This window comes from Bombus pascuorum, chromosome 6 (assembly GCF_905332965.1).
Source record: "Bombus pascuorum chromosome 6, iyBomPasc1.1, whole genome shotgun sequence".
Classification (NCBI taxonomy): domain Eukaryota; kingdom Metazoa; phylum Arthropoda; class Insecta; order Hymenoptera; family Apidae; genus Bombus; species Bombus pascuorum.
The window spans coordinates 15,552,902-15,577,948 of NC_083493.1; the positions used below are offsets into that span (position 1 = coordinate 15,552,902).

The 25,047-nt window shown below is 45.4% G+C and overlaps 1 protein-coding gene across 1 annotated transcript in view; it reads right to left on the reverse strand.

The window, feature by feature from the left end:
- LOC132908063 (dentin sialophosphoprotein) overlaps nucleotides 1–25,047 on the reverse strand; it is a 148,048-nt gene that overhangs the window by 11,512 nt on the left and 111,489 nt on the right. The window contains exons 2-3 of the mRNA XM_060961662.1: nucleotides 915–1,314; nucleotides 239–561 (exon numbers count right to left, since the gene is read on the reverse strand). Of these exons, the coding sequence (XP_060817645.1) occupies nucleotides 239–561; nucleotides 915–1,314 (723 nt within the window). The remainder of the gene's footprint in view (nucleotides 1–238; nucleotides 562–914; nucleotides 1,315–25,047) is intronic.

Here is a 25,047-nt window from a genome sequence, read left to right on the forward strand (position 1 = left end):
ATCGACATCGTTACTTCTACCTTCGTTGCCTGGATACCCTCGTTAACTGATACGTACGTACGGTCACTATGGAAAAGATTGCAGACAAGTGATACAAGAGAGATACTATTTTCCACGCTCCTCGTGTGAACCGTGCACCGTATACCAAGAGTATCAAGATACGCAACGATTTAGAAGAACAGGGGATTAAGCGTTGCTCGAAGAATTCGGCACGCTTGGAAGCGTACGATCGGCCTACCTGAGGGACGAGATTTTACAGCTCGGTATGTTCTTCAGTACGTCATTCGAGATGGGTAGGCTGGGCACCGGCTTCGTCAACTTCTTGTCCATCTTACCATTGGCCCTAGGTACGATCACCGGCGGTGGTTTCTTCGTAGGTGGAGGAGACATTGCCAAAGATCTAACTTCCCAATCGTTGGTCGAGGTCGTTCTTCCGTTTGGCGACACAGTACCTAGATACTTGGCCAGTCCACTTTTGTTCCTTTGCACCGTCGCTGGCCTCCGAAATTCCGACGAACTTTTCGCAACCAGCACCGACATGGTTTCGCTGTTCTTCTTGATCTATCGACACATATAGCAACACGCATGAATCAACGACGAAACATTTTGCTCCAATTTTCTAACAATTTCAAGGCTATGAGAAGAGATTCGAGCCTTTCATCGTCAGATCGCTGACGCTGAATCGCAGAATTTGTATAATCGGCGCTCGACGAGTTGTGTCTCGGCGAGGAAAATGCCTTCGTTTCGCCAGCATTGCGTGACGTTGAAACACATTTTCATCGAAGACACGACTCACGCCCAAAATCTTTCGTTATGCGTATTTCAAGGACAGTCGGTTCTCGATATCGGATATCGCAGAAATTGTATTACAGATATCGGACACGATAAAAAATTTAAAGGACAAATCTCGTTACCTTGGGTTGCTGAGGTTTGATCTGCGTCTTGAAGTATTCGGTGATCTTGCCCTGGGACTCGTGATGATGATGGGCGGCGTTAGACTTGCTGGTAGATTTGATGGTGCCTCGGAAGGTCGGGTCCGCGGCCCCGGACCTCGGGAGGGTGCCAGCTTCGGGCTCGCCCTTCAGCCTCTTGTAGGTCGAGCACGCGGTGGCCGCCAGTGGCGGGGTCCAGGGCCACTGGGGCCTGGTACTGATCTGCGAGGACGGCGCCAGCTTGGGTAGGGACGGAAGTGGACTGGCGGACGCGCCACGTATCGCTACCCCCTCGTCGCTGCTCGTGCTGCACGGGGAGCCTGGTTCCGTGATATCGCTGGTACCGCTGCTGCTGCACTCCCCGCAAGACACGGCAACGCCACTGAAAAAACGTTTCAACAATGCTAATTTAAATATTTGCTGACTCGCACACGATTCTCGATACGATCTAATAACACAAATTTCGAGCATACTTCAGTCCATACGTCGCAAGACTGAGTTCCAAACTTTCAATTGGTACCGTTGCGCCATTAACGAGTTAAGGCTAGCTATTAAGTAATTTTCGAATTTTATTACCAATCTCTATTGCAGAGATTATACATAATAAATAAAATTGAACATCGTAAATCATAATCGTCATGTATAATCCGATAATACCGTCTCGAGAATTGACAAACGTAAGTTTCGATAAAACACGTTGATAGTACTATCTTGGAAACATAGTACGCTTTAGTTTTCTTTAGACGGTAGTTCGGACCTTACTTTAATAGAAACGTTATGTTATTAGTAGAAATTATAAACTGTTACGTATCGAGAGAATGTCTCCGAGATGTCGATTCTTACAAGATGTTCGCGATCGAGAAGAGTGGTTCGGTGTATACGTACATCAGGTTGAAAGAACGGTTCCGGGAGGTCGGGAACGGCTACCAGGGAAATTGCACGGTTACGGGGTAATGGTATTACAGCAGCGCAAACCTAATTACAGGGTCAGACATTGGCAATTGGCCCAGCGTTTGGGAAGGCCGCCAGTGCCACGAGCCGCTCGACTCGTTCATCCTCGTCGGTTCGGTGATTTGCGAGGAACGAAGGAAAGATTGCAGGAACCGGGAGGATTACAATTACAGCCGACCAAGTGTCTCGAAACGCTTCACTTTCTCGGAACGCCTTTCTCACCCGCCCATCGAGCTTCCGACGATTCCTCCAGAGTCTTTTACGACTCTCGAAAAACGCTGCTGTAATCCGGATAAAAATGTTTGGCGAATCGAGAAGAGAAGCCAAAAGAAACGAATCCGCGAAACAAACTGACGAAGTCGTGGCTCCATTAACGCGTGGCTGGAGCGCGCACGCGAATTCCTGATTAGTTCGCGAAACAGAAAACCTTCTCGGCTCGGTGCGTGCACCTGCGTTACGCGAACGCTATTGCAAAAGCAATCGTATCGCATGCAGGCGCGGTAGTTCACGTTTCGCCGTGAAAAAGAATGCTCGCTGGAACGAAGTTGGCGCTCTGTTCGAGCGAGGATTGAATTTACGCGCGCACGCAACGTCGCCGCTGTTCGTGCGGTTGCGAACGAAAACCGCCGGTATCTCTCTTACTCTATTTGCTATCGTCATGGTCGCTTCGTTAGCAATAAATCTACACAGCCGCGACTTTGAACGCTCTTGTTTTACATCGACGATTAATTTACCGCTGATCAACCGCCTCCTCCTGTTTACGAGGTAATTACAAAGTATATGGTGGCTGAGAACGGATCGCAGAGAGATTGCGCACGAGCTCTATGCAGCTACGGTTTCCTCCCTTCGTACACCTGCCACGCACCCACGATATCGATCATGCCCGATAGTCGATCGAACCTTTTACCAGCTCGCGACTGGTAATTACATCGCGCTCGAGCGAAACCGAACGTGTGCGTAATGCACGGTTTGATACGACGTTAACCAGCCAATTCTATGGTCGTTTTCAATTTTTTCAGCGTTAATTTATTTATTTATTTATTTATTTAACAGGCACAAAGTCATTTAGTGCTATCGATGGAAATAAATGGAACACGATACGGCGACGTTACGATTGTATGCAAAAGTATAATCCTGCGTATACATTGTGTCATTCATATGTAAGTAGATACTCGAAAAAAAGTCTTGAATAGGTATGATTGACACTTTCGACAATTGGGTTATGCGCGTATTACTCGCATCGATCGAAATTTCCATTTCTCTTCCTTCTCGTAACAAAGAAGTCGTCTGACAGACGCGTTCCTTTCTCTCTTTGCTCTCGACGATACATAATAAAGGAATACCCTTTTCATAGCCGAGAAAACTGTCGCGCGGCAAATGGCACGCGCATAGCCTCGTTTAAAATCTTAGCTCGAACGAAACAACATTTTCGAGGAACACGGAACATCGACGAAAGGTTTGTAGTCGTTGGTTGAGCGAAGGCGCGGCTACAGTTGCACATAATTCAAGTTAACCGAGATATCGATCGGTTGTGACGGAGTTAATGCATTTCGTACTCCAGTTTTACGAGTCGCCGTGCTTATGCGGTCTTACACGACGACAAGCTCAAAAACGACTCGAGTCCAAAGAAACGAGTCGAGGATTGCGAGTAGCTGGATGTAGAAACGTAACGACCGTTCGCATGGTTCGCGTGATTTCTCGTGATTTCGCGCGTCTCGTCGCTGACCAGTGACCGAGACGGCGTAAATTCTCGCGGACGATAAAACGCGATCCTAGCTTCGACGGGGAAGGAGAAAGAGCAGACGAGGCGGGGAAGGAGAACGCGGTTCGCTCGGTCGGCTCGACTCGGTGCACGTTCGCGATGGTTTTCGCCACGGCGGATATTTTTGGAGGCGCGTTCGTGCCGGCCTGTCGACGTCACCGGAGAAAGAAAGACACTGACCTTTCCACATTACGATTCCTTTCCGACATTGCGTTTACGCAACGACGCGCTCTGCCGGCCGAGGACCGGAGGCCAACCGAGAGAAACGGAGTCGCGCGGTCGTTCGTTAAACTCCCGGCCGGCTGCTGAATGACGGTCATTGTGCCATGAAACTCCTCCTTTTATCGATTCTCGAATCTCCTTCGACTCGAGAGAGCCCTCTTCAACGACCGGTCATCCACGTCGTTCATGATCGTTCTTCTACCTGTATAATCCCAACCCTAATTCTAACCCATTTCTAGTCGCTACATTCTATTAAAAATCATACTTCCCGCCTATCGAGTGAAAGTTTGCTCAACCGAGAATACTTTGCTATTATCCTAAGCGTTTCGCATTTCGTTTATGATCAATAAAGTACATTTAATAGCTTCGCTTACGATAAAACTGTTTCTTCGAATCTCACAGATCCTTTCTACTCTTGGCTACTCTTGACTAAAAAGAAATATTTCTTTTTAGTCGTCATACAGCGACGGTCGACCGAAACATCAACAAAAATATACGTATCGCGTCCTCTCGTCATCTTACAAACGGATCTTATCGCGCAAATGAAACTTCTTGCACGTTGAAATCGTCTATAAACTCGACGATTGTGCGTGTCAAAATCTACGAGGGCGACGTCGAACAGTTTCCGACAACAAAATAGAGGAACAGTTCGTTCTCCTTCGAACGATCCAAAGAGCGGCAAGTTTTCGCCAATTTTTCGTGCGAGGCGTATCGCGTGCGATTCCGATCGAGAGATCTACGCAACGATAGAATCGCGAGGCAAAGTTCTCGTGGATCACGCTACGTCGATTATATTGTCCTTACAGGTGGCTCCTCCGCTCGGAGGTGCACCAAGGCTTCGACAACGCTCGCACACATATCCCCGGTGTTTCCATCTACCAACCCATTCGCTCTCTCTCTCTCTCTCTCTCTCTCTCTCTCTCTCTCTCTTCGAGTATTCACTCCGTTCTCTTATTTTCCTATACACCGTTCCGCCAATGTTATCGTCTCTCTTCGTTCGTCTTCGGTCGGTCTTCCTCTGTTGCACTTTTACGTACTATTTACCAGCGAAGTGCACGTTTCACTCTCAGGATCCCTTGTCCACTTTGCCGCCGCTCTTTTCCCTATCTTCGTTCTCCCCCGTTTCGTCTCGGTTTACCGAAACATCTGTTCCTCCTGCGAACAAGATAAACGCGAGTATTTCATGCATTTTCGCCTTCGACGAAAACGTGGAAACGCTCACGCGGCCTGTTGGCTCTTCGGGTTCTGTCAATTTCTCGATTCTTCCTTCTCTGTCGCTTGTGCGATCGAGCACCGAATCCAATGGCAGCGCGTGAAGAGATTTTCAAAACAACGGCGCTCGTGTCGCTTGACACCGTTCGCAGCACCATTTATGGAGTTCCTTTTGACAAGACAAAGCCTTTTGTATATGTACACATACCTTTCACGAATTCCACAGGATCCATAGAACCGAGCGATTCTTTCTACAGAATAGTTCAAAAGTCGACCGTCTATAGTTACAGAAAGTAATAAGACAATTTCCGCTACAAGTTTTCTCCGTCGTTGCCCACTTATCAGAGAATTCATTCGGCCACTCCACCATTCTTTCCGCCCTTTCATCCTTCCAGCCTGAAGAACACCGTCGTTCCCTCCCGCCGCGTATCCACTCGTTTAGCCTTTCTCTCTCGCGTTCCTTAATTCTCTGTATGTCGTGGCCCCTCGCACGTAGCTCGTCACCCCTAAGTTTATCCGATATCTTCGTCACAGAAGCATCGCCTCTCGCTCTCTTTCGTGCTAAATAACTGCATCCCTCTCTAGTCTGCCTCCGCGCGTCTCTCGGACCCAAATTCTGTCCCGTTCCCTATCGCGCGCCTCTTCACCGACGTCCTCGTCCTGCTCTGGCCTCTTAGAATTCCGCTTCGTGCCTCTCTATCCCTCTTCGGGAAATCCATCCTTCTAATTCCTCCGCGTCCTTCGCTCTCTCCCTTTCTCGAGCCTTCTATCGTTGCCTTTCTCGCTCTCCTTCCTTCGCCTCTCTCTCACTCTCTCTCTCTCTCACCATCAAACGTTCGTCTCTCGCTACTCACTCTCGCTAGCCTCGCGATCGACGCGTCCCTTTCTCTCTTTGCTCCTATCCCCCTCGCACCCTCGGGATTCATTCCCCTCTTTCTCACTCGCGCGAAGAGCTGGAAGTATCTTCTTCTCTGTTGTCCAGGTCGGTGCGCGTTCCTCCTCGACTCAGCTTTCCCTCTCTGTCCTGCCCTCAGACACTGCCTCTTCTTTATCAGCAGGCTCCACCAGCACCGACCAGCGATGGGAATGACGCTCTCGCACGCAGCTTTGTTTCGATCGATCACGATTCTCCTTTTACATTAGCGGATAGACGATAATTTTTATTTGCAACGTTACGACGACGATCGGAATTTAAAACCGCGCGCAGATCTTTGCTTGGTCGAATACGGCGCAAACTTATCGAGACGCGGATGATCCGCGGAAAGATATTTCTTTGCCAACTATCGTTACGTCGCTTTCAACGTTTCCGCGGATCCTTACGAATCTCTCCGTACCGTCTTTAACTATGCCCGCGGTTCGTTTCTAGCTTTTGGCGTGTGTAAAATTATTCTTTAATAATTTAGCTAGAGTTGCGATGTATCGAGGTCGCCAAACAAGGCCAAAAGATAATCATGCATTCTCGACGTCTGTTTGGTCGAAGGTTTCCGAACCTTATTTGTATCGGTCCCATCGCTAGCGCATGCGCGCGCACGTACACAAACGCACACGTTTCTCTATCCGTCTCCGTCGGTCGCAGGTCGGGAAAATGGTATTCGCACGAATGTCTCCTTCCTTGTCTCTATCGAGGACTCGCTATCTTTCCTCGTTGAACCTACGACGGCGGAAATGCATGCTCACCTAAATACCTCGAGTTATATTCACAACTAGAACCGACCGTGCAGACAAGCAACGACACCACGATTGCTCGCTCCTAGATCGAAAACGTTTCCCAAAACGTTTCTTTCCCCTTTCCCCTGTACGTACAGCCTCTTCTCTTTCAATAAAAATGAACAGAGCTACGGTAGAAAATATCTTGTCGAATAAAACGGAAATGTTTAGAAATAGTTTCTACGTATAGAGAAACGTACACCGTAATTCTCATAAGCGTAGAACCACCATAATGCTTGCAATTCTTACACGGCTACGAGATACACGAGATACAACGCGATAAAATCTGATTAGAAGTCTGCTAAATCGAACAATTAGACTTATAAAAGTTATTGCTAGTATTTTTGTACGATTAAATGTTCTGTTAGGCCGGTTCTCTAGTTACGAAACGAGGCTAAATTAGTTTTCCGCTCTTTTCCTTTTTCCAACGAAAGGAATCTGTACCTTTTCGAGGTGGAAAAGATAAATTGCTTCTCGATACGATTTCGAACGTGAGATGATATAACTTCGTTCCATATTATATAAACATGTAAGAATATACGACACCGGCCTTATAAAAATCGAAAGTTACGAGACGCGGTGTATTATTCAACAATACAGCAGCTGCATCTCGGTCGGAGATCTCCTATTCCAGGAAAAGGTCAATCCTGGACGACAGACTCGTCGGCCATCTTGACAGACACCCCCGCCATTCGACAATTTCTTCTTTGTCCCGAACTATACGATGGGAACAGCCGTCGCGTCGGTCGATTCCCGTCAATTTCGTTAAATTTTTCATTGAAATACCGGTGAAAGCCCTTCTCGAACCCCTCGATAATCCTGTATAGATTTTCCCCTCACATTGGGTTCGCCGTCCTCCAAATACAAGAAATCCACTCTTTATAGTCGAAAACTTTGTAAAAAAAGGTGCAAGATGGGGATATTTGACACGTACTTAAATTTTTATGCACCCGTAAGACAGATACTCCCAACCGTTCCTCTTCTATTGATATTCACAATTTGTTCCGTTCTAGTAATCGAGACCTAATTGATCATGTATCTGATATCGTAAAGTGTAAATGAATAATATAGTATTACGGACTATAATACGTTAAAATATACGTACATACAAGTCGCAAGATATTTGTCGCGAGCTTACGTTAATTAATAATTATTAAACCTAGATATTCGGTGAGACGAGAGACTTTTAGCTCCGGTTATATATCGAAAACGACTACCGCCGTGTAATTCATTTTTCACCAGGTGTATGTTGCCAATAAACGTTTTGCAACTCCTATATTTTTACACCGGTTTCAAATTCTACCGATATGATCGAATTAAATTTGCAACCAGCAACGCGAATAACGAATTCGCAAAAATGTTGCGCGGTGGGTATTGGGATGATTTCGCGAGTGAGACGTGCAAAGAAAAATAAATACGAAGTAGCATAAAACTCGGAAGATAATTTTGGTGGAAGGCTGACGTGTCAGGGATGGATGTTCGATGGCCAGCAGCGTTGCATAACTGACCTACGCCCAATCCGCTGATCCTCGGTACGGTCACGCGAACGCACGCACAATACCGACACACGCGCTCTCTGTCCCTCCGCTCCAACGTTACGAAAGCGCGGAAGGGTGCGGTAGGGTTCCCGTAAGTTCGTAGGCTACCCTATTACGTAATTTTCCCGAGTAAAAAATCCCTCTGGGGAAAAGCAGCTCTCCACCAAGAAATCTCTACCGTCGAAGGAAATAAAAGTTGACGAGAAACGTATCAAATTTATGAAGCGACCATTGACCCCGACTCTGAAATCCTCGTTTCCGAGGAACGCTTGGGGAAGGACCGAGTCTATCGACAACCCTTCCGCAGGATTATTAGGGTTGGAAGGGTTGCGACCTACGATCCATCCCGAGGCAGTAACTCTGGCAGATTCTTGAGGCATGGACAAAAATTGCAGAGGGTTGTGAAGAAATTTAACAGCGGGGAAATTAATATCGGCGAGCAGACTGGCTTCGCGAAACTTCCGGTAACTTGGCGGGGTCAAGGTTCGACGCGCCAGTCGACCAAGTTTAAAAATAACCAACCGTAGCGGTTGACTCTCGTACAACTTTCCCATGCCAAACTTAGGAGAAAAACGTCTATTTCTTGTTCCCTGTATATCGTACAGTAAGTGAATATAGTAAGATGGCGAATTGAATCTTTGAGAAGCAAAATTCGCGCAACTCCATCTCGTATTAATTTCTTAATTTCGTTACCCAGAAAAGCGCGTGTTTAACGCTCAGTTCTCGAGAAACGAGCGACTTACGTGCTCCCATAAATTCATTCACCGTAAAAAGACGACATAAACGATAGTAAGTTTCGAAGTAAAGTTAAAAAGCAATGTTTGCCGCTTTCTTTTCTGAGATCTTTCTTCTAACAATCATCGACGAGGGTGATGTACATTCGGGTTTACAGATTTAGGTAAACGAGTTCGTGAACTAATTTGAAGTAACAGTTGGGCGTAAAATATCAACGATCGTAGCGAATGAAATCGAGGTAGCTAATGAAGTAACTATTCAAATGATAATGACCGGTTATAACGCGGACAGAGCCGACGTAATTTTAACTAGCGACGTTTGAATACTGGTTCAACAGCTGGCCGCTTTGAAAACAATCTGCTGCCCGCGGAGGGTAATTTAGCCGTCATTATTGCGACCAATAAACAACGATCCTGGCATCCCAACGATACCTCCGGCTCTGACTCGAGTGGACGGTGCTTGAGCGGATATTTCAACGCTCCGCCAGAATATAATATCGCGCGAGGGCTTCACGGAGACTCTAGCTCCAGCTTCATCGTTCAAAGGAAAATGTTTGCCCTTTGAATCGTTCCCGAATCGGTCATTAGCCAGTCGCTGCTCTCCATCGAGGAGGAAACGCAACCGAATCGCTGTGTACTCGGTGCTTGGCTCGTGGGAAAGGAGAGGGTCGATAGCAGTGTCGGATTGAACGGTTGTTTTAATTGCCGGTTTAACCGACTACAGTCGCGACTAATCGAATCTGACGCTCCAAACCAGATTTACGACGGTGTTTCGTCTTGGTCGATGGATGTCGTGTTATTCCAAGTTGGAAGGTATACTAGCTTCTGGTTTCCAGAAACGTTTCGATGAATCGCGTCGTTAACAGTTTCCGAGAAAAAGGTAGTTTATTCTAGACGTTCTGACAGTCACAAATCATTAGGAATTTGCGGTTAACGTTTCTTCGGGCAACCAACGTTCTGCAACTATCGTGGCGTTATCGCGTACGAAACTTTGTCCCCTTAAATATAATTTTGACGCTAGAATTAGCGATCTGTGATGGACTGTAATAAGTATTTTATACAGAGATAATTGTAATTCTCGCGTAAGCGATCAAAAATTAACGAAATCAACTTGGAAGTGGTAGGTGTAAAAACTTTCCCTGTTACTCGTACTTGTAACGAACAGTCGATGACAATTAAACCATCTTCCCTATTCCTCCATAGCATATTAATCCTTTGAGCGAGTTACGTTTCTTCCAGAGAGCCCGTGAACGTATTAATAGGTCCTACAGCATCGTTTCGCATTTACCGTTCCTTTTACCTCGCCGAATAGCGTATTTCCATTTGGCCGTTCGCAAACGAGTACCCTCGACAGCTCGTAATTTTCCCACGTTAAAAAGAAAGTGTTGTCAGGACGACTCGAGATTAGGCTAACGAAGTTCTACACGAACAATCAAAGTCGGCAGACGCGACTTTCTGACCCAAGTTTACGATTATGTTAGTCAATTACGACCCATGCTCCGCGAAACTACCGAATAAGAACAGAAAAAACGATTATCGTCGAATCGTCGTCCGTTGAAAGGATACAGCGACCAATTTAATTCGGTAAATTAATTTGCGCCACCCACAAATTCGCAGTTTCTTGTAATTATTATGAAGATACTCGTATCTTTGTTAGTTGGTCGAACGACCGCGATGATAATCGAGCAACGTGAGTGGGAAGAGTGGAAGAATCGAGCGGCTGTTTCCCACGAAAGGCGAATTCTTTGAATTTCGTCAAATCAGAAATATATATCGGGAAGCACTTTCTTAGAAAGTGTTATCGATGATATCAATAATCCTTTGGCAAGACTTAGGTATGCACCTTTTTCTACAAAATCCGTGATGAGACAAACCACTTTTATGGATGAATAATATTCTACTGAAGTGTAGAGAAAGAAAACAGGAATGTTTACGTGGCACAAAACGATCAAAATGGTAAGCCGAAATTATTTTTCGCCGGTGAGACGGCCGTTTTCAAACACTGCGCGCCACCGAGTAATATTAGTCGGCAGAGGTCGTCGACACGGATTACACCTCCCGTTTCGAGCTTACTTTCGCCATCGTTTCGCCGGTTATGTTACTCACAAAGCGGTCCACATTTAGTGATCTCTAAATTATCCTCGACTTCCTCGACTGTCGGAGGCATCGCACGTAACAATCGAAACCTGCCAGTTTAGCGACTGCATCAGTGTCTTTCCATTCGTCCCTTTGTTGTCTCGCGAATATCCTAACGACGTTACGCGTCTCTAATAATCTAACGTTTCCACGAAGATCATCTTCGTTGAGCGTCGAAATTTCCGGAAATTCAATCACGCCACACTGATGGCGCCTGAGAAGAGATTCCAGGAAGATCGGAATAGCTGAAAGGAATCGATGGTTTCCATTTGTAAGCGGCGAGTTTATCAGACTCTGCCCTTTCTGGCAAACCGACAACGGTGCATCGCTTCGCGTTTAATTAGACCTGCGATCGTAATTGACCAAGGTTTGCGTAACGCGTTATCGACTGCTTAGCGAGCAAACTGACTGGCTGACGTGCGTGTGCATAGGAGAAGAACTTTGAGAACAGCAACAAAAGCACCGGCTCGAGAAATCGAGGGAAAACAAGAGGCTCGCGTGCGTTGCGAGTGACGTGGCGCTTAACGCTTCCTGAATGCTTCGATTTCGTTGTTCGAGAACGGAAACTGGCTAACGAGAACGAAAGGTAGCAATAAAAGCAACGTATTCTCGATGGGAAGGATATAGCGTGATCGTAAATCCAAGTATCAGCAGGACATCCTAATTGATCTAGCTAGTTGGGTAGCGTGCAAGCATCTTTATCCAGAGGTCTTAACAGTTGTCACACAAATTAGAAAAGTTTCAGCGGCAATTGTTCTCCCATTACGAGTATCGATCGACTCTTCGAATTTAAAAAGTACAGGGTAGAAAATGTTGTTACGAACACCGTTTTTAAAATTCATCTTATAGTCTGTGTCATCGCGCTGCGGCGAATGAAGTTATGGAAGCAAGTTATTCGTTTCTTGCGAACTGAATATTAATCCTGTGCTTGAGAATAGAATATTAATCGCGTAGGTCGAGAATCGAATATCAATCGCGTAAATACGTCTGTAGCGAAATTAAGGAATTAACAAAACAAATCTAATCGATCGTTGACGACAGAATGCAATTTAATGGGTGTTATTAACTTCTAAGAAAGGACGCTTTACATGCAGCAATTTAATCTTTTCGATCGATCCTGTTTCGACTCGGACGTGCTCGCGACACGATCGAGCCTATCGTTGGTCGCATCGACATCTGCATCAACGTCGCGGTCGTTGTTGCATACGGATCTGCTACTTGGTATTCGCCATGATCTTCCAGCCTTAGCCACTCGCTTCGACACGCTCCTCTCTGTCTCCCTATACTTAGAACCGAGTCTGTGCCTCTTGTTCTTCTCTCTCTTTCTCTTTCTCCCTCTTCAACGGTAGACTATACCAAAAGTCTGATCGTCCTTCTCCTTCTGCCTCTCTGGTAGGAGCAGTCGCGCGAATTCATTTCCTTCTGGCTCGTTCAAAAGAACTACCTAGTAGCTCGACTTTTGGGAACAAGAAAGGTCCCGCGCGCGCTCGCTCGCTCGTCGAACCGAAGCGACACAGCGTCGATCCTCGTTTTTCCAATCCTCGTCGTAACCCTCTTCTCGTCTCGTCTCGTCTCATCTCCACCCCTTTCGCAATGGCCGTTCGAACAAAGTCGCAAGTTTTACCCGAAATAATGCGCTACTCTTTGATTGCGCTTGATATTCCCGACTCCTTTCGTTCGCGGATCTCGATTTAAATGGCAAGAGAGCGTTTACAAAGACCCGTGGCAATCCTCCTATCTCCCTTCTTCCTTTCTCTCTTTTCTTCCTCGTCTCGAGAACAATCGACGCGATCAATTAATTCGCCACGATGAGAGAGCAATCGTCTCTCGAGGATCGAACGACTATTACCTTTGCGACTCGCTTATCCGTTCGTTTCTTCGTTTACTTATTCATGCGAGCGGAGAAACTCTTTTGGTTCGAGATCGTCGAACGATCCGACGCGAAAGCAGGAGGACGAGGCGGAGTGGCGAGCCAGACGTAAGCTCGGCAAGGAAGAATTAGTCCTGTAATGATTTCGACAACGGAGTTACGAGGGGAAGTGCACGAACGAAATATTAGACACGAATGGCTCGCTCGAGACGCTTCGGCTGATCTTCTATCGAGGTTGTCCTAGCGATCGTGATGTAATCGGCAACACGGTGATTCTGCGTGGAAACAGCGAATTAGAAATATGGAACAACGTTATTTCCTACGACGAGTCGTCTTCGAGAAAATTGATCTCCGCGTTTTGTCAAGCGTACTTGAATATCGCACTGGACAGAAGTGAATAAATCGGTAGGATTTTATTCGAAGCGGCACACGAGCTAGAGGACAACTCTGTCGTGTTGTTGGTTTGCCTCGGAGTAGCGGTATCGTTAGGATACACATAACGTGATAATAAATAAACTCCGGGCAAAACAATGTCGCCATCAGCGATCTTGTTAGCGATTTACACCGTCTGCAGCGAATCTGTCGGTACGAGTGATTATTTTCTGTATCGATTCATTTGTCATTTTAAATATACTCGACGGTTTTCAACAGCGAGTTATCTCGTTATTCGAACAAACCTACCATTCTCTACGGTGACCAACGATCCTCTACATACTCTTCGCGTGCAAATAACTCGAAGAGAGCATAGAACTTTTACAATTTTCTTCGTAGAACGCTTGGTTTTCAAAAAAATAGAATCGAAAGATTTACCCAGTACGCGTGTATCATACCGATTCTTAAATCGACGCGTTAGAAAAATTTCATTCCACTTATTCCATTCATTCCCATTTCGACTTATCCACGTATCGACGTATCTACCTATGCACGTGAAATCATCGCCTACCGTTACACGATACAGACGTTTAACTACTCGCCGAGTTATCGCCGTCGTTTAACGATTTATCCATTACAGCTGCTTTCTTATTTATTATCTGCTTATTCGCTGATAGTCGACCATTTCATACCTAACGACGTTGATTAGTTTTTAATCTCGAAGCTGTGTCACGCCATTTTCGCGTATCCTGTAAGCTGGATATAGCGACAGATCGTTTCACCGCACATCGCGTCCAGCAGCCATCGGGACGCTTTACGATCCAACGTTACGACGCTGGCCGCTCGTAATAACGCAAAGATACTTTGGCTTTGGATTTCTTTCGACCAGAACCTCTCTCGAATTGCGTAAGACACGTTGGCGGACTGGCGTGTAAAGCGACGCTCTAACCCTCCGTGATAAACGATGTAACGCGACGTCAACGAGATATACCGTAAGTTCGGGCCGACGCTCTTGTTCCGATGCCAAGTGGGAACGCGGGCATCCGTGAAATATTCCAACGCGTTTATTCGCTCCGAGTCGAACGAGAAAACGCCAAGAGAAACGGAACAATACCACGCACAGTGTTTCAGAATTGACCGGAGAAAAGTTATAATTCTGATCGTTTTGTACTACTTAATTGGGTTTTCCGAGTTTCTACGTACGTTCGATATAGATCCTCGACCCATATGCAAATTTTCAACAACGTGAAAATAGATTTTGAATTTCGGGTCTGCCCAGAAGAAGCAGACTGCAACGTCCACGAAACGCCGACCTAAAATTCAAGTAGAAAACGTAAAATCGAAACGCGATTGTCTCTCCCGGGAAGCCAATATCGAAGAAAATGCGAGAACGATTTTGGGAACATGGTTGGAAAAAAGTGTGCAAATACGATGCAACATGTTGGAAAAATTAAGCGTTTGTACAATGGCTGCCAGAATGAAAGGAATTCGCGTGGCAGTCAACGCGTTAAGCGCACAATGCAACAAAGCAACAAAGTAAGCGTCGTCTCATAGACGCGTATTAGACGCGTTGGTGAACGCTTCCATGCAGCGTTCGTTGCAAAGTTACGTGCACCTGTCCACGAAACAACAACGAAACGTTCTCGTCGTTACGTGTTTTCTCGACGACTAATGTTAACGCTGTCGGTAGCGACGCACACGCGTCCGTTGCAGCAATAAACGAATATAGCGATATAGCACGAAGGCGTCTTCTTTATTGCTCGACGTATTAAATAACGAGACAAAATGTGTCTTACCGTACGCTTCGCCGATTGAATACAGGCGAAGACGTGTCTTTGCGTCCAACAGACTACGCTTACGTCTCTTTCAAGCTACCTTTCACGGCCAATGCGACTAAAAGTGCATTCTGTTTTTGAACGTTTAACGTTGCCGTTAGTAACCTCGTAATTTATACGGACTGAAAAGAGTTCAAAGAGTCAAATCCCAAATACAGCGTGGATAATACGCACTTAACACGAACAGTGGATACAGTTGAGAAATGAAAATCAAGCAACTTACGTATGGTACCGAAAATACAAAAAATATGAAAAGCGCAAAAAAGAAATAAATATCGCGAGTGACGAAAGTTTTTCGTACTCTGTCGTTTAAAATTTTAAAACGCTCTACGCGGCGTCCCTTTTCCTCGTCCTTCTTCTACCAATAATCTGCCGGGAAAACGTTGAAATTCGAAACTCCATTCTTATCTGGCCCCCTCGCTTTTTTCCCTCTTTTTTCACGATAATAAATCGTGAGGCTCGATCCAATATATGGCTGACCCTTGACACCAACCCCATCGAGCCTTTCCTCCGAAGGGAAATCGGAATACGTCTCGGGAACAGCGAGTTGATATTCCAAGTGAAGCAAAGCAACGAGAATAACCACGTTAACGAAGTGCTTCGCATTACGCGAAGTCAAATGACTCACGTACGCGAGAGGATACGAGAGAGACGCTCGCAAGGATATTTCACGTCAAATAAAACAGGAGATTTATATCGACGAAGACGTTCCGAGCTCATTGAATTCGTGTAACTCGATTAATCCGAGTCAGACTTATCGTTTTAACTTTCCGAGATTTTCATCTTTCATCTGTTATTCTCGCGCAATTCGTAATCTTACCGTAGATGATGGGAAAAAGATCGACGAGGAAGGAAAAGAAACAATTTTATTACGTTTATCTCCTAATAAAGATCGGTTGTTACGGCATCGAACGTTGCATCAGGTAAATCTGTATCGATATCGATAAGGATACTTATCTGAATGCCACAATTTCATTATGAATATCGATTATATCTATCGTTAGAGCATACAGCGATTATTATCACCATTTATTACACGTTCTAAACCCGTTTTCATCATCTTCTGATCGTTCCACGCTTCCGAGTACATGGTTTCCCGCTTTTCATCTCGTTAGTTTCGAACGAGAAACGAACGGACGTAGCACGCGATATTTATAGAATTATTAAAGTTGATTTACACGGATTATTTCCTGTATTCTAAGACGCGTACTTATCAGCCAACATGTTCTTCGACGGTACTTGCAAGAGGTTTGCAAATATTTTATGACAACTCTACGATACTCTGACGAACGCTGCTTCCAACTAGCCTACGCATATTCGTGGAGGACGATTGAACGAGTTGCGATATTTGGTGCCACGACGAGTGAATATTTGGCGTAGTCGATATATTTAAAAACTGTTTGTAGTACAAAGTTCGCCGTCGTTCGCCAAGTGTTATGCGTACGAGTACGTTCGCTCGATGATAATCGCTCTATGATCGCTAGATACTCATTGACTAACGGATTCGCTCTGAAAACTGATCGCTGATTAGTAATTACTACGTTTGTGTTTGTTTATTTATACCGGTCGGGGCAGTACCGGAAAGGTTAAATTCAAGTTCGATCGTCGCTACATTTGGTACGTCAAGACGGTGTCAATGTCCCGAGGCGAAACAACAACGCGAGTTTCTCTCGATTCGCATCGTCCTCGGACTCGTGCGCCGCTACGTATTTATTTAAATTCACAGCTTGCGAACAAGCAGATATTTGTCTTTTCCGCTAAATATCGTAAAATCAATGTTATACTTTGAACGTTTTCTAACGATATATCTCGTCGCGTTACGATCGTTCTATGCATATCGAGTATTCCGTGCGTCTCTTTCGATTCTCCGCGAACGTAGGAACGTGCGTGGTTTATTTATAACAAACTCTCTATCGCACGCAGCACCGCGTAGAAATATTTCTTAAAAATACGATCTAATACCGTTACGAGATTTCTATCGCATATGGCTGATAACTTTTGCACCGTCCGTACACGTTCCATGCGCACGTTCGCCAACAGAATGCAACAAGATAACAAACGATCGATAAACCGTTGGCGAAATAAGCAGCGAGCGTCCTTACAAAATTCCAAACTGCTGCAATTTTCTTCTTCTTCTGCGATTCAATTAGAAATCGGCACGAGTCGTGAAATGTCAAACAACGACCGGGAGGCTGGAACTCGATATTAATCGAACCCTATCACGAAACTCTTCATGCCGGTTCGCTTCGTTTCGCGTGCTCGTCGTCAACGCCTGCCGTTCTTCGGCTTCCCGTCGCGCGAACACTTTATCGTCGCTTTAGCTCTTCCTGTGGGAGGGGAATCGAGGCCCCCGGTATTTCGTGGCGGTTCTTCCTGAAAGCCGAATCTTGTCGAGGCTGCGCCGGTCCAAACTGACTTTCGTTCCTCCACCCCGAAGTTCGTCTCGCAGCCGGGTTTTTCGAGCCACCGAATAGGAATAAAAGATCGCGCCTCGCCTCCCTCTATTCGTGCAGCGAATACAAATTTTCGAGCGACCGCTGGGAATATGGAATAAAGCATTTTTGCCTTTCCTTTATAACGTGATGACGATGAAACGTAGAAAGGATCGTATTTCATGACCGCGATATGTATGTAACTTGATAACCGAGTCATAACCTTAACCAGAAATTTTTATACAAAGATCGCAGCACAAATACGTCACAAGTATATATATATCTCTGTCTATCTACCGATTTTAACGTCGCTTTATAGACGAACGGCAATCTTTTAAAGGAAAATAATCAAAGATGGAAAGCCTGGCCGAAGGTTGAATCGTTAAGGGAAACCACGCTTCTACATCGTGACAAACGAATATGTTTTTCAATTACGAAGAAGGTAGGATGACGCACGTTCGATCACAAGATTAAATAAAGATCAGAATTTTACAACGACTGTCCTGCGAAAGATGGAAAACACGACTTGTCGCGTTCTCATTAATTTTGTTGACGCGCCTTTCCTCGCGGTTAACGGGTTAACAATGCGTCTGGAAATACGTAGTAACATCGTTAACGCGCAACGATTTCCTTTGACACGCATTTCGTTCTACGTTTTACTCTTTGCCCATTGTTCGTTGAAAGGCTGAGACGGCGGAAAGAGACAGTAACGACGGAGAATCTCACTTTCGGCGGATAACCGTTAGCGGAATCACGGATACCTGGTAGGGGAGAATACACAGGTGTGCCAGCGAGAGAGAGGTGGGCGTACGAGTCGCGAGTATCCGCGGTCCACGAGAGCTAACCTGTTATAACGGACGGAGACGCGTTTCTAAGAAACGTCTGGGTACCCACGCGATTCGTCAGACTTGCGAATGCTTTACTGTTAGAAATTTTGAAAATAGAGAAACGTTTACCAAGTTGTAAGTAGATTATTGCACTCGCTGCTGCTCCTTGCACCGCTAGAAGCTTAAACGAAATGAAATAGCGTAGTATCGTGGACAAATGGTTTAAGAAATATCGAGCGAAGCATAAACAATGTCGCGAGAAAGCCTAAGTGCCGACAGGCCCATCGACGTGTCGTAGGTCCTTCGGTCGAATAGTTTCGCGGAAAAAAGACCTACGTGATCGTGGCTATAGTACGCATAGCATGGCTATGAGAAAAGACAAAGGGATGCTTTAGGGAGAAAGACGAATTAACGAAAGCAGTCGTGAGTCGAGAAGTAGGAGCGTTGTGGAGGATGATCCGCGTGAAAGAGAGCGTTGGAACCGTAGCGACGAGAGTTGTACATTAACTATTTAATTGTCTTAATTATAGCACGTTACTGTATTTAGTTCGCGTTAAATAGCCATCTTTTCCTGTTTAATCCATTCTAAATAAATAAAATTTTTGATTTACGTCTATTGGTTCCTTAAAAACTGACATCAAGTAGTATAGATCGTACTACGACGATAGCGTAACGTCGAGTTTCTCGGGATTGCCGATATTTCATCGCAAACTCGTACGCTCAGCTTTAAAAAGCGGAAATTACCTTCCACAGTGCGGTTTTCGACATATTTGTTTATCTTCGAAATCTTGTGAGTTCCAGATGGAACTTGGTATCGGGAAGATTATATATCTTCGAATAGCTCGTCGATTCGAACCACGAAAAATGGGACGATGAAAGCTATTAGACAATTACATGTCGCAGGTTTACCGTAGCCTAGTAGCACTGATACAACGGTATTAAATTAGAATTTAAATGCCATTAATTTAATCGCAATTGCGCTTAAGAGTTATCGACCTAAAATTGAAAATCCAGCGAAGAACGTGAGAAGCTTACGGACACGCCACTTTTGATCCATTTCATCAATCCTCTATGAGATGGGAACGGTTAATAGAGCCTGGAGGATCTAAAGTCGAGGACAAGGAAAACGAGGAACTTTTCATTATTCCCGCGTCACGTCCAGGCCATTACCATTTTCCCCGTTTACCGGATGGGATTGTGACTCGAGACTCGCGAGTCCGGTGAAAATGAGTTTCGTAGGTTTCGTGGAAGACGAAGGACGCGACTGAAAAGAGGAAACCGGCAACCGGGGCACGATTTTGCCAACTTTTCGCCGGGAACGCGGGAACCTCGCGTGTGTCCTAGCCATTAAGACCGATTTGAATATATCCGGAAAGAGGCGAGGGCGCAGAGGGGCGTTGAAACGACCTCGAAAAGCTTCTCGTAAACGTTTAATCACCGTTCCTTCTAACGACCCTTCCATTCTACGCCCTCTTTATCCTTCTGCCTTCCTTCTAACTTAACTCGCGAAAATCGTCCCGTTATTGGCACATTTCATGCAAAATACCTTCGTTTCGAGGAAACTTGCGAAGAATTTATCGACGAACGAGGAAAGGGCGACGAGATTTGTCTGGGAAGATCGTTTTCATTCGTTAACCCTTTCACGAACGAACACGAAACGAAATTTTTTTTTTATAAAATAATATCCCAAGCAAGATGTTCGTCGTAACAAGATGCTTAGAAGGGAGAGCAAAGCTCCGCAAAGATTCCATTTTTCTAAGTACATCGAGATTCATTCGATGATAGTTAATTAACGATTCAAATATAAGTTGGCACCTATTAAATTCTATATCGGACTCAGAAGGGGAATGTATGCCGACGTGACAATGTGCGTCGTGAAAAGTCCGGGGGAAGCAACCCGAATAGCTGGTAGGAAAATGCTGAAACGAGATACAAAGGTGGCTGTGTATACGAAAGCACCGGGGAAAACGAAGGGCGAGACTTAATCCTTTTACGAAGGTAGAAATAACTTGGACTGTGTGGAGGGTAGTCTCTCGAGAGCTCGTGATGCCACCCTACAAAATTGACCTTTTTGCCGCGGCAAACATTCTCTTCCACGGCCACTGTACGCCTTTGTCAATTATTCCTGGGGAAAAAGGAGCGCGTAAATTGAAAAACAATTTCTCTTAATTACAAGCTTTCGCTTGCAACGTCTCGCAAAGATATGACGAGCATCGCAACAGACTTTTATCTATCCAACAGAATACTAGATTCTTTAATGTGTTTCTTCGCGTTTCTTCGAAAGAGGCGTCAAAGATCTTGACCCTTTCATGTCAGATTTATTCAACCAACGATAAATGGATGCGTTATTTCCTTCCATTATCTTTCACAGATAACTAAATTATCCAAACACAACAAGCGATATATTTGATTCTTCGTTCGAAAGGTCTTCTTCGTTTATTCAAAAATTCAAGTATATGTATTTGTATTCTTCGAATTATCCAACGATCAGTTCCAAGTGAAACTCCTCCGACCATTTGGAACAATTGATAAAACAACATCGATAGCGCGAAAAATACTTTTACGATCTCAAATACACGACGTCGATCCGATATTTCTGCCGTGTCACGAGATGCTAGCCATTTATTAATTTGTACGGTAACGAAATATTTCTCTGTACTAGAGATTCGTGTTCTCTTGTCTTCTACTTAACGTAACCATTTTCACTTCGTCGAACATAAATAACTTTTCTACACGGTGTTTATCAAAATGCAACACGAAAGAACGAACGAACGAACAAACTTATTACGCAACCAAATAGAATTCCCAGAGCAAACGTTCGCGGTGAAAGATGCAGCGTCCGCTAAAAGTAAGGTCAGAGTCATTGCGCGAACCGGCCAGATAAGCCACGATACGTACGCGTAATCGCGGGGGCTTGGCTCGTTTCTCTCCTTGAGAACCAGCCGTGGTTTCTTTCCTGACGCAACGCCGGGAAAGTTAATCCGAGTCGTTAGCGCTAATTTAACCGGTACACACGCGAACACACCGGTCGCGAACGGAATGCGTTTCTCTAGAAGCTCACGCGTTCAGCGAGTGAAAAACGCTGCGTTCCTTCGTCGAACGAATCTCCGTTAGTCGAGGCATTACTTCTGCGTTCCGCTGAGTTCACCGAGTTGTTCCAAAGAACGTTCCTCGGTTCAAAGCTGCGAACAACGCGGTGTTTTCTTCTTTCCTCTGAATACAACCGGAGTCACAACAGCGGTCCGTATATCTTCCGTATATATCGCGTCGTTCCGCGCGAAGATCACGCGAGGAAAATACGAAAAGCCCGTTTTCGTTGACTTTCTAATTTTAGCGTCGCTCTTTACGGTTATCTAATCTGTTAAAATCAAAGACGTAACACTGATTATGCAACTGATAAGACGTAATTATCGAGACGAGCGATATTTTAATATCTTCGAATTCAAATAATCAATTCAGAAGCCGAATATTATTATAGAGTTTGAGCAGTGGCGATACAACCGGACAGCAAATTATTCCTCCTGGAGAAATAAGTCCAAGACGTAGAATAACGTTTTCGCGCATGAGGCATTGCGTTTGAGAAAATCGAGTTTGCGAATTTGACGAGTATATTTTAATTTGGTTGGCTCAGAACCGAACGAGAATAAATAATCGACGGGAGGTTGTTGTACACGCGAAAACAAGTAAAACACGTAGAATAGAATTTTTTCGTAGGACGCTTTGTTTCCGAGAAAAGTAAATTTCCAACTATTAACTAAGCGCGTTCAAACTTTATTTTCTCGAATGCAAAGCTTGAAACAGAAACACTTCCCGTATAATCTCCTGCTATTTGTATTCATACGTAGCCTGCAATTATCCAAGTTTAAGTACGCTCGATGACTAACCGCGAAAGCTTTACTCTGCTACACTTTCCACTTATTTTTTCACCACTGTCACCAACCACCGTTGTCGAAGCAACCTGTATACAAAGATGAGACGACTTCTATTACAACGTTGAATTCTTCCTTCGTCTTACGATTCTATCGTCTTCGTCTACTTTCGTGTAACTTTCAAACCATACGGTAACCACCGAAGATGGCAATAATTTTCCAATCGTTCAAGGATAACGTTCTTTCCTGCGAACGTCCTCGGTACTTACGAACGGAGGCGTACAGAACGCGTAGAAAAATAGAAAGTTGGCCGTTTCGAAAGGAACCGTGAAAATCGCTAATTTCGTTGTAAGCGTGCTTTCTTCGGACACGGTGGCGTACCGTGGCAACGCAACATAGTCGCGAGCTTGGGTAAGATCGAAAATGTGGGAACACGCGAGCCAGCCGCAGAACGACATTCTCGAACCCGACGCACGTACGTATTCGTGTGCGTGTCACGAGCGTAAAAAGCCCGTTTATGCGCTGTACGTACAAGGTAACTCGACACGAGCTATATAAACCAATCAACGAGAGATAAGAGATAAGTCGGTCGGCCGAGTCGCGTAATAACTCGTTCGAAATGAACCGAGGCCGCGCTTTTTCCGCGGTACCGCTCGCAATTCTTGTCCGCCGGTTTACGACCAACGCTCGCCAACAAATTGCCACTGGGACAAACAACGTTTGTTCCTGCACAGGAATCTCGTTAGTCGGCGTTTCGAATGAAGACGTTAGCGTATAGAGAGAAGACGGGGATTTTGGTAGAGATTTTAACGACCATGGACATCGTTCGTTAGTCGGCCGAAGCGATACGCAACTGCGATTGCGTGCACTCGCAACGGCAAGATTACACCTTCCACGAACTGTGCGCCACGATTGATGGAATTCGAATGTCGCAGGTATATCGAGGGAACAATTTTTGTTGTACCTTTTCTTCCAACGTTCGTGATTTTTGGTGATTACGATTTGAGAATATCAATGCCTTTTCCTGGAAAGCTAGTGAAATCCCGGTATACACACCCGGTATGTTTGTTCGAAGGATCAAGCAGAAATATCCTCGGTTCCTTTGCCAAGCCATGTCAGCTCTTAACGCTATTCTAACTTTAGTTAAACAGGCAATTTTCCTTCCTTGTTCGCAGAATGCCACGTATACAGATTCGATCCGTCCTAACGGAACAGGATATTCGTTTCCACGTTTCTCTCGACGATGGAAGGGCCGATTTCGAATCTCTGCGGCTCCATGCCGAATAACGCAGGTACCGAGTACATCCTCCGATCAAACAGTTGATTTCTTGGGAAATTTACTTCGTTTATCGGTCTTTATCTATGAACAAAGTTCTCCAGCAGGCGTTACGATTATCAATTGCCAATTGAAATCCCGGCTAATGCGCTGATAAATAGATAAATACAACGGGTCGACGTGGTCGCCGTTAAATTAATCAGAGCTATAAATCCCGCGGGAAAATAATTATCGCGCCGGGGCAGAATTATCGCGCGTATCCCGCAAAAAGGACTATCAAGCTCGATTTCGATGGCCCTTTCTTTATAAACACGTTATTCCGGTCTGCCCCTTTCTCCTCTGCCCCCTTTCTCTTTCTCTCTCTCTGCGATCCCATCCCATCCCTGGTTTCGGACCCTCTACGATGTCCAACAGGCTCGTGGGTCGCCAAATCGAGTGTGTTTCGGCTCGACACACTAACCTTGTCCCAAACTTCGCGCGCTGCGACTCGCCGACCGACCAAAGCAACGAAAGCAACGATGGACTTGGAAGACAGAGAAGGAGAAAGAGAGAGGATCTGGGAGGGAGGAAGGAAGCGGCGGTGTCATTACTCCGTGGGTTCGAGAAGCAGTCCGTAAACCCCTCCCAATGCCGCCCCTGCCGCAAAACTTCCGCGCAAGTTCATTGTCGTCAGGACGAACCTTGCCATTGGCCGGGATATTCAGCGCGCCAGGGACGGGCAGGTGATCCGGAAGACCCGCGTCAAGAATCCACGAATCCACGCGTTCACGTTCATCTTTGCTTCGATCGCAATCCGATCGTGTTCGTGGGGGCCAACTTGCAATACTTTTTCTAGTTGGCTAGCCCCGGTTCGTGCAAGAGAAATTCCAGCGTTCAGGGCAAAGAGGGTAGGTTTAAAAGGTGAGATTTTAGGCTCGTTGATTCGTACATTTGGAAGATGTTCGAAATACTCGCAAAAGAGCGCGGGAGATTTAAACCGACGGATGGAGGACGCTTCTCTGGTCGATACGAAGAAACGTCTGGAATTTTGAAAATATTACTTATGCAGTTAATTTATCAGGGTTTTAATATACGTCCTAACGTAAATAATAATACCTACGTTCGTTAAAACCTCTTCCTCGATTCCGCGAGTATCGTTCGTCTTTCGAGTTTCGAATTTTTCTTTTCAACCGGGCTACGCGTAAGAAAGCGAACATATTTTCCGAGCATACGAATTACCAAACCTCGGAAATTCTATATTCCGTGTACTCGCCCCTTTTCCACGTAACGTCCGTCAAATTTCATTTCTACCAGCCACTGGTATTATTAGGAAACACGCCCCGAGCTTTCTCCCGTTTCATTGTAACGCGACGACAGGAGCAGGGTCGGTGCC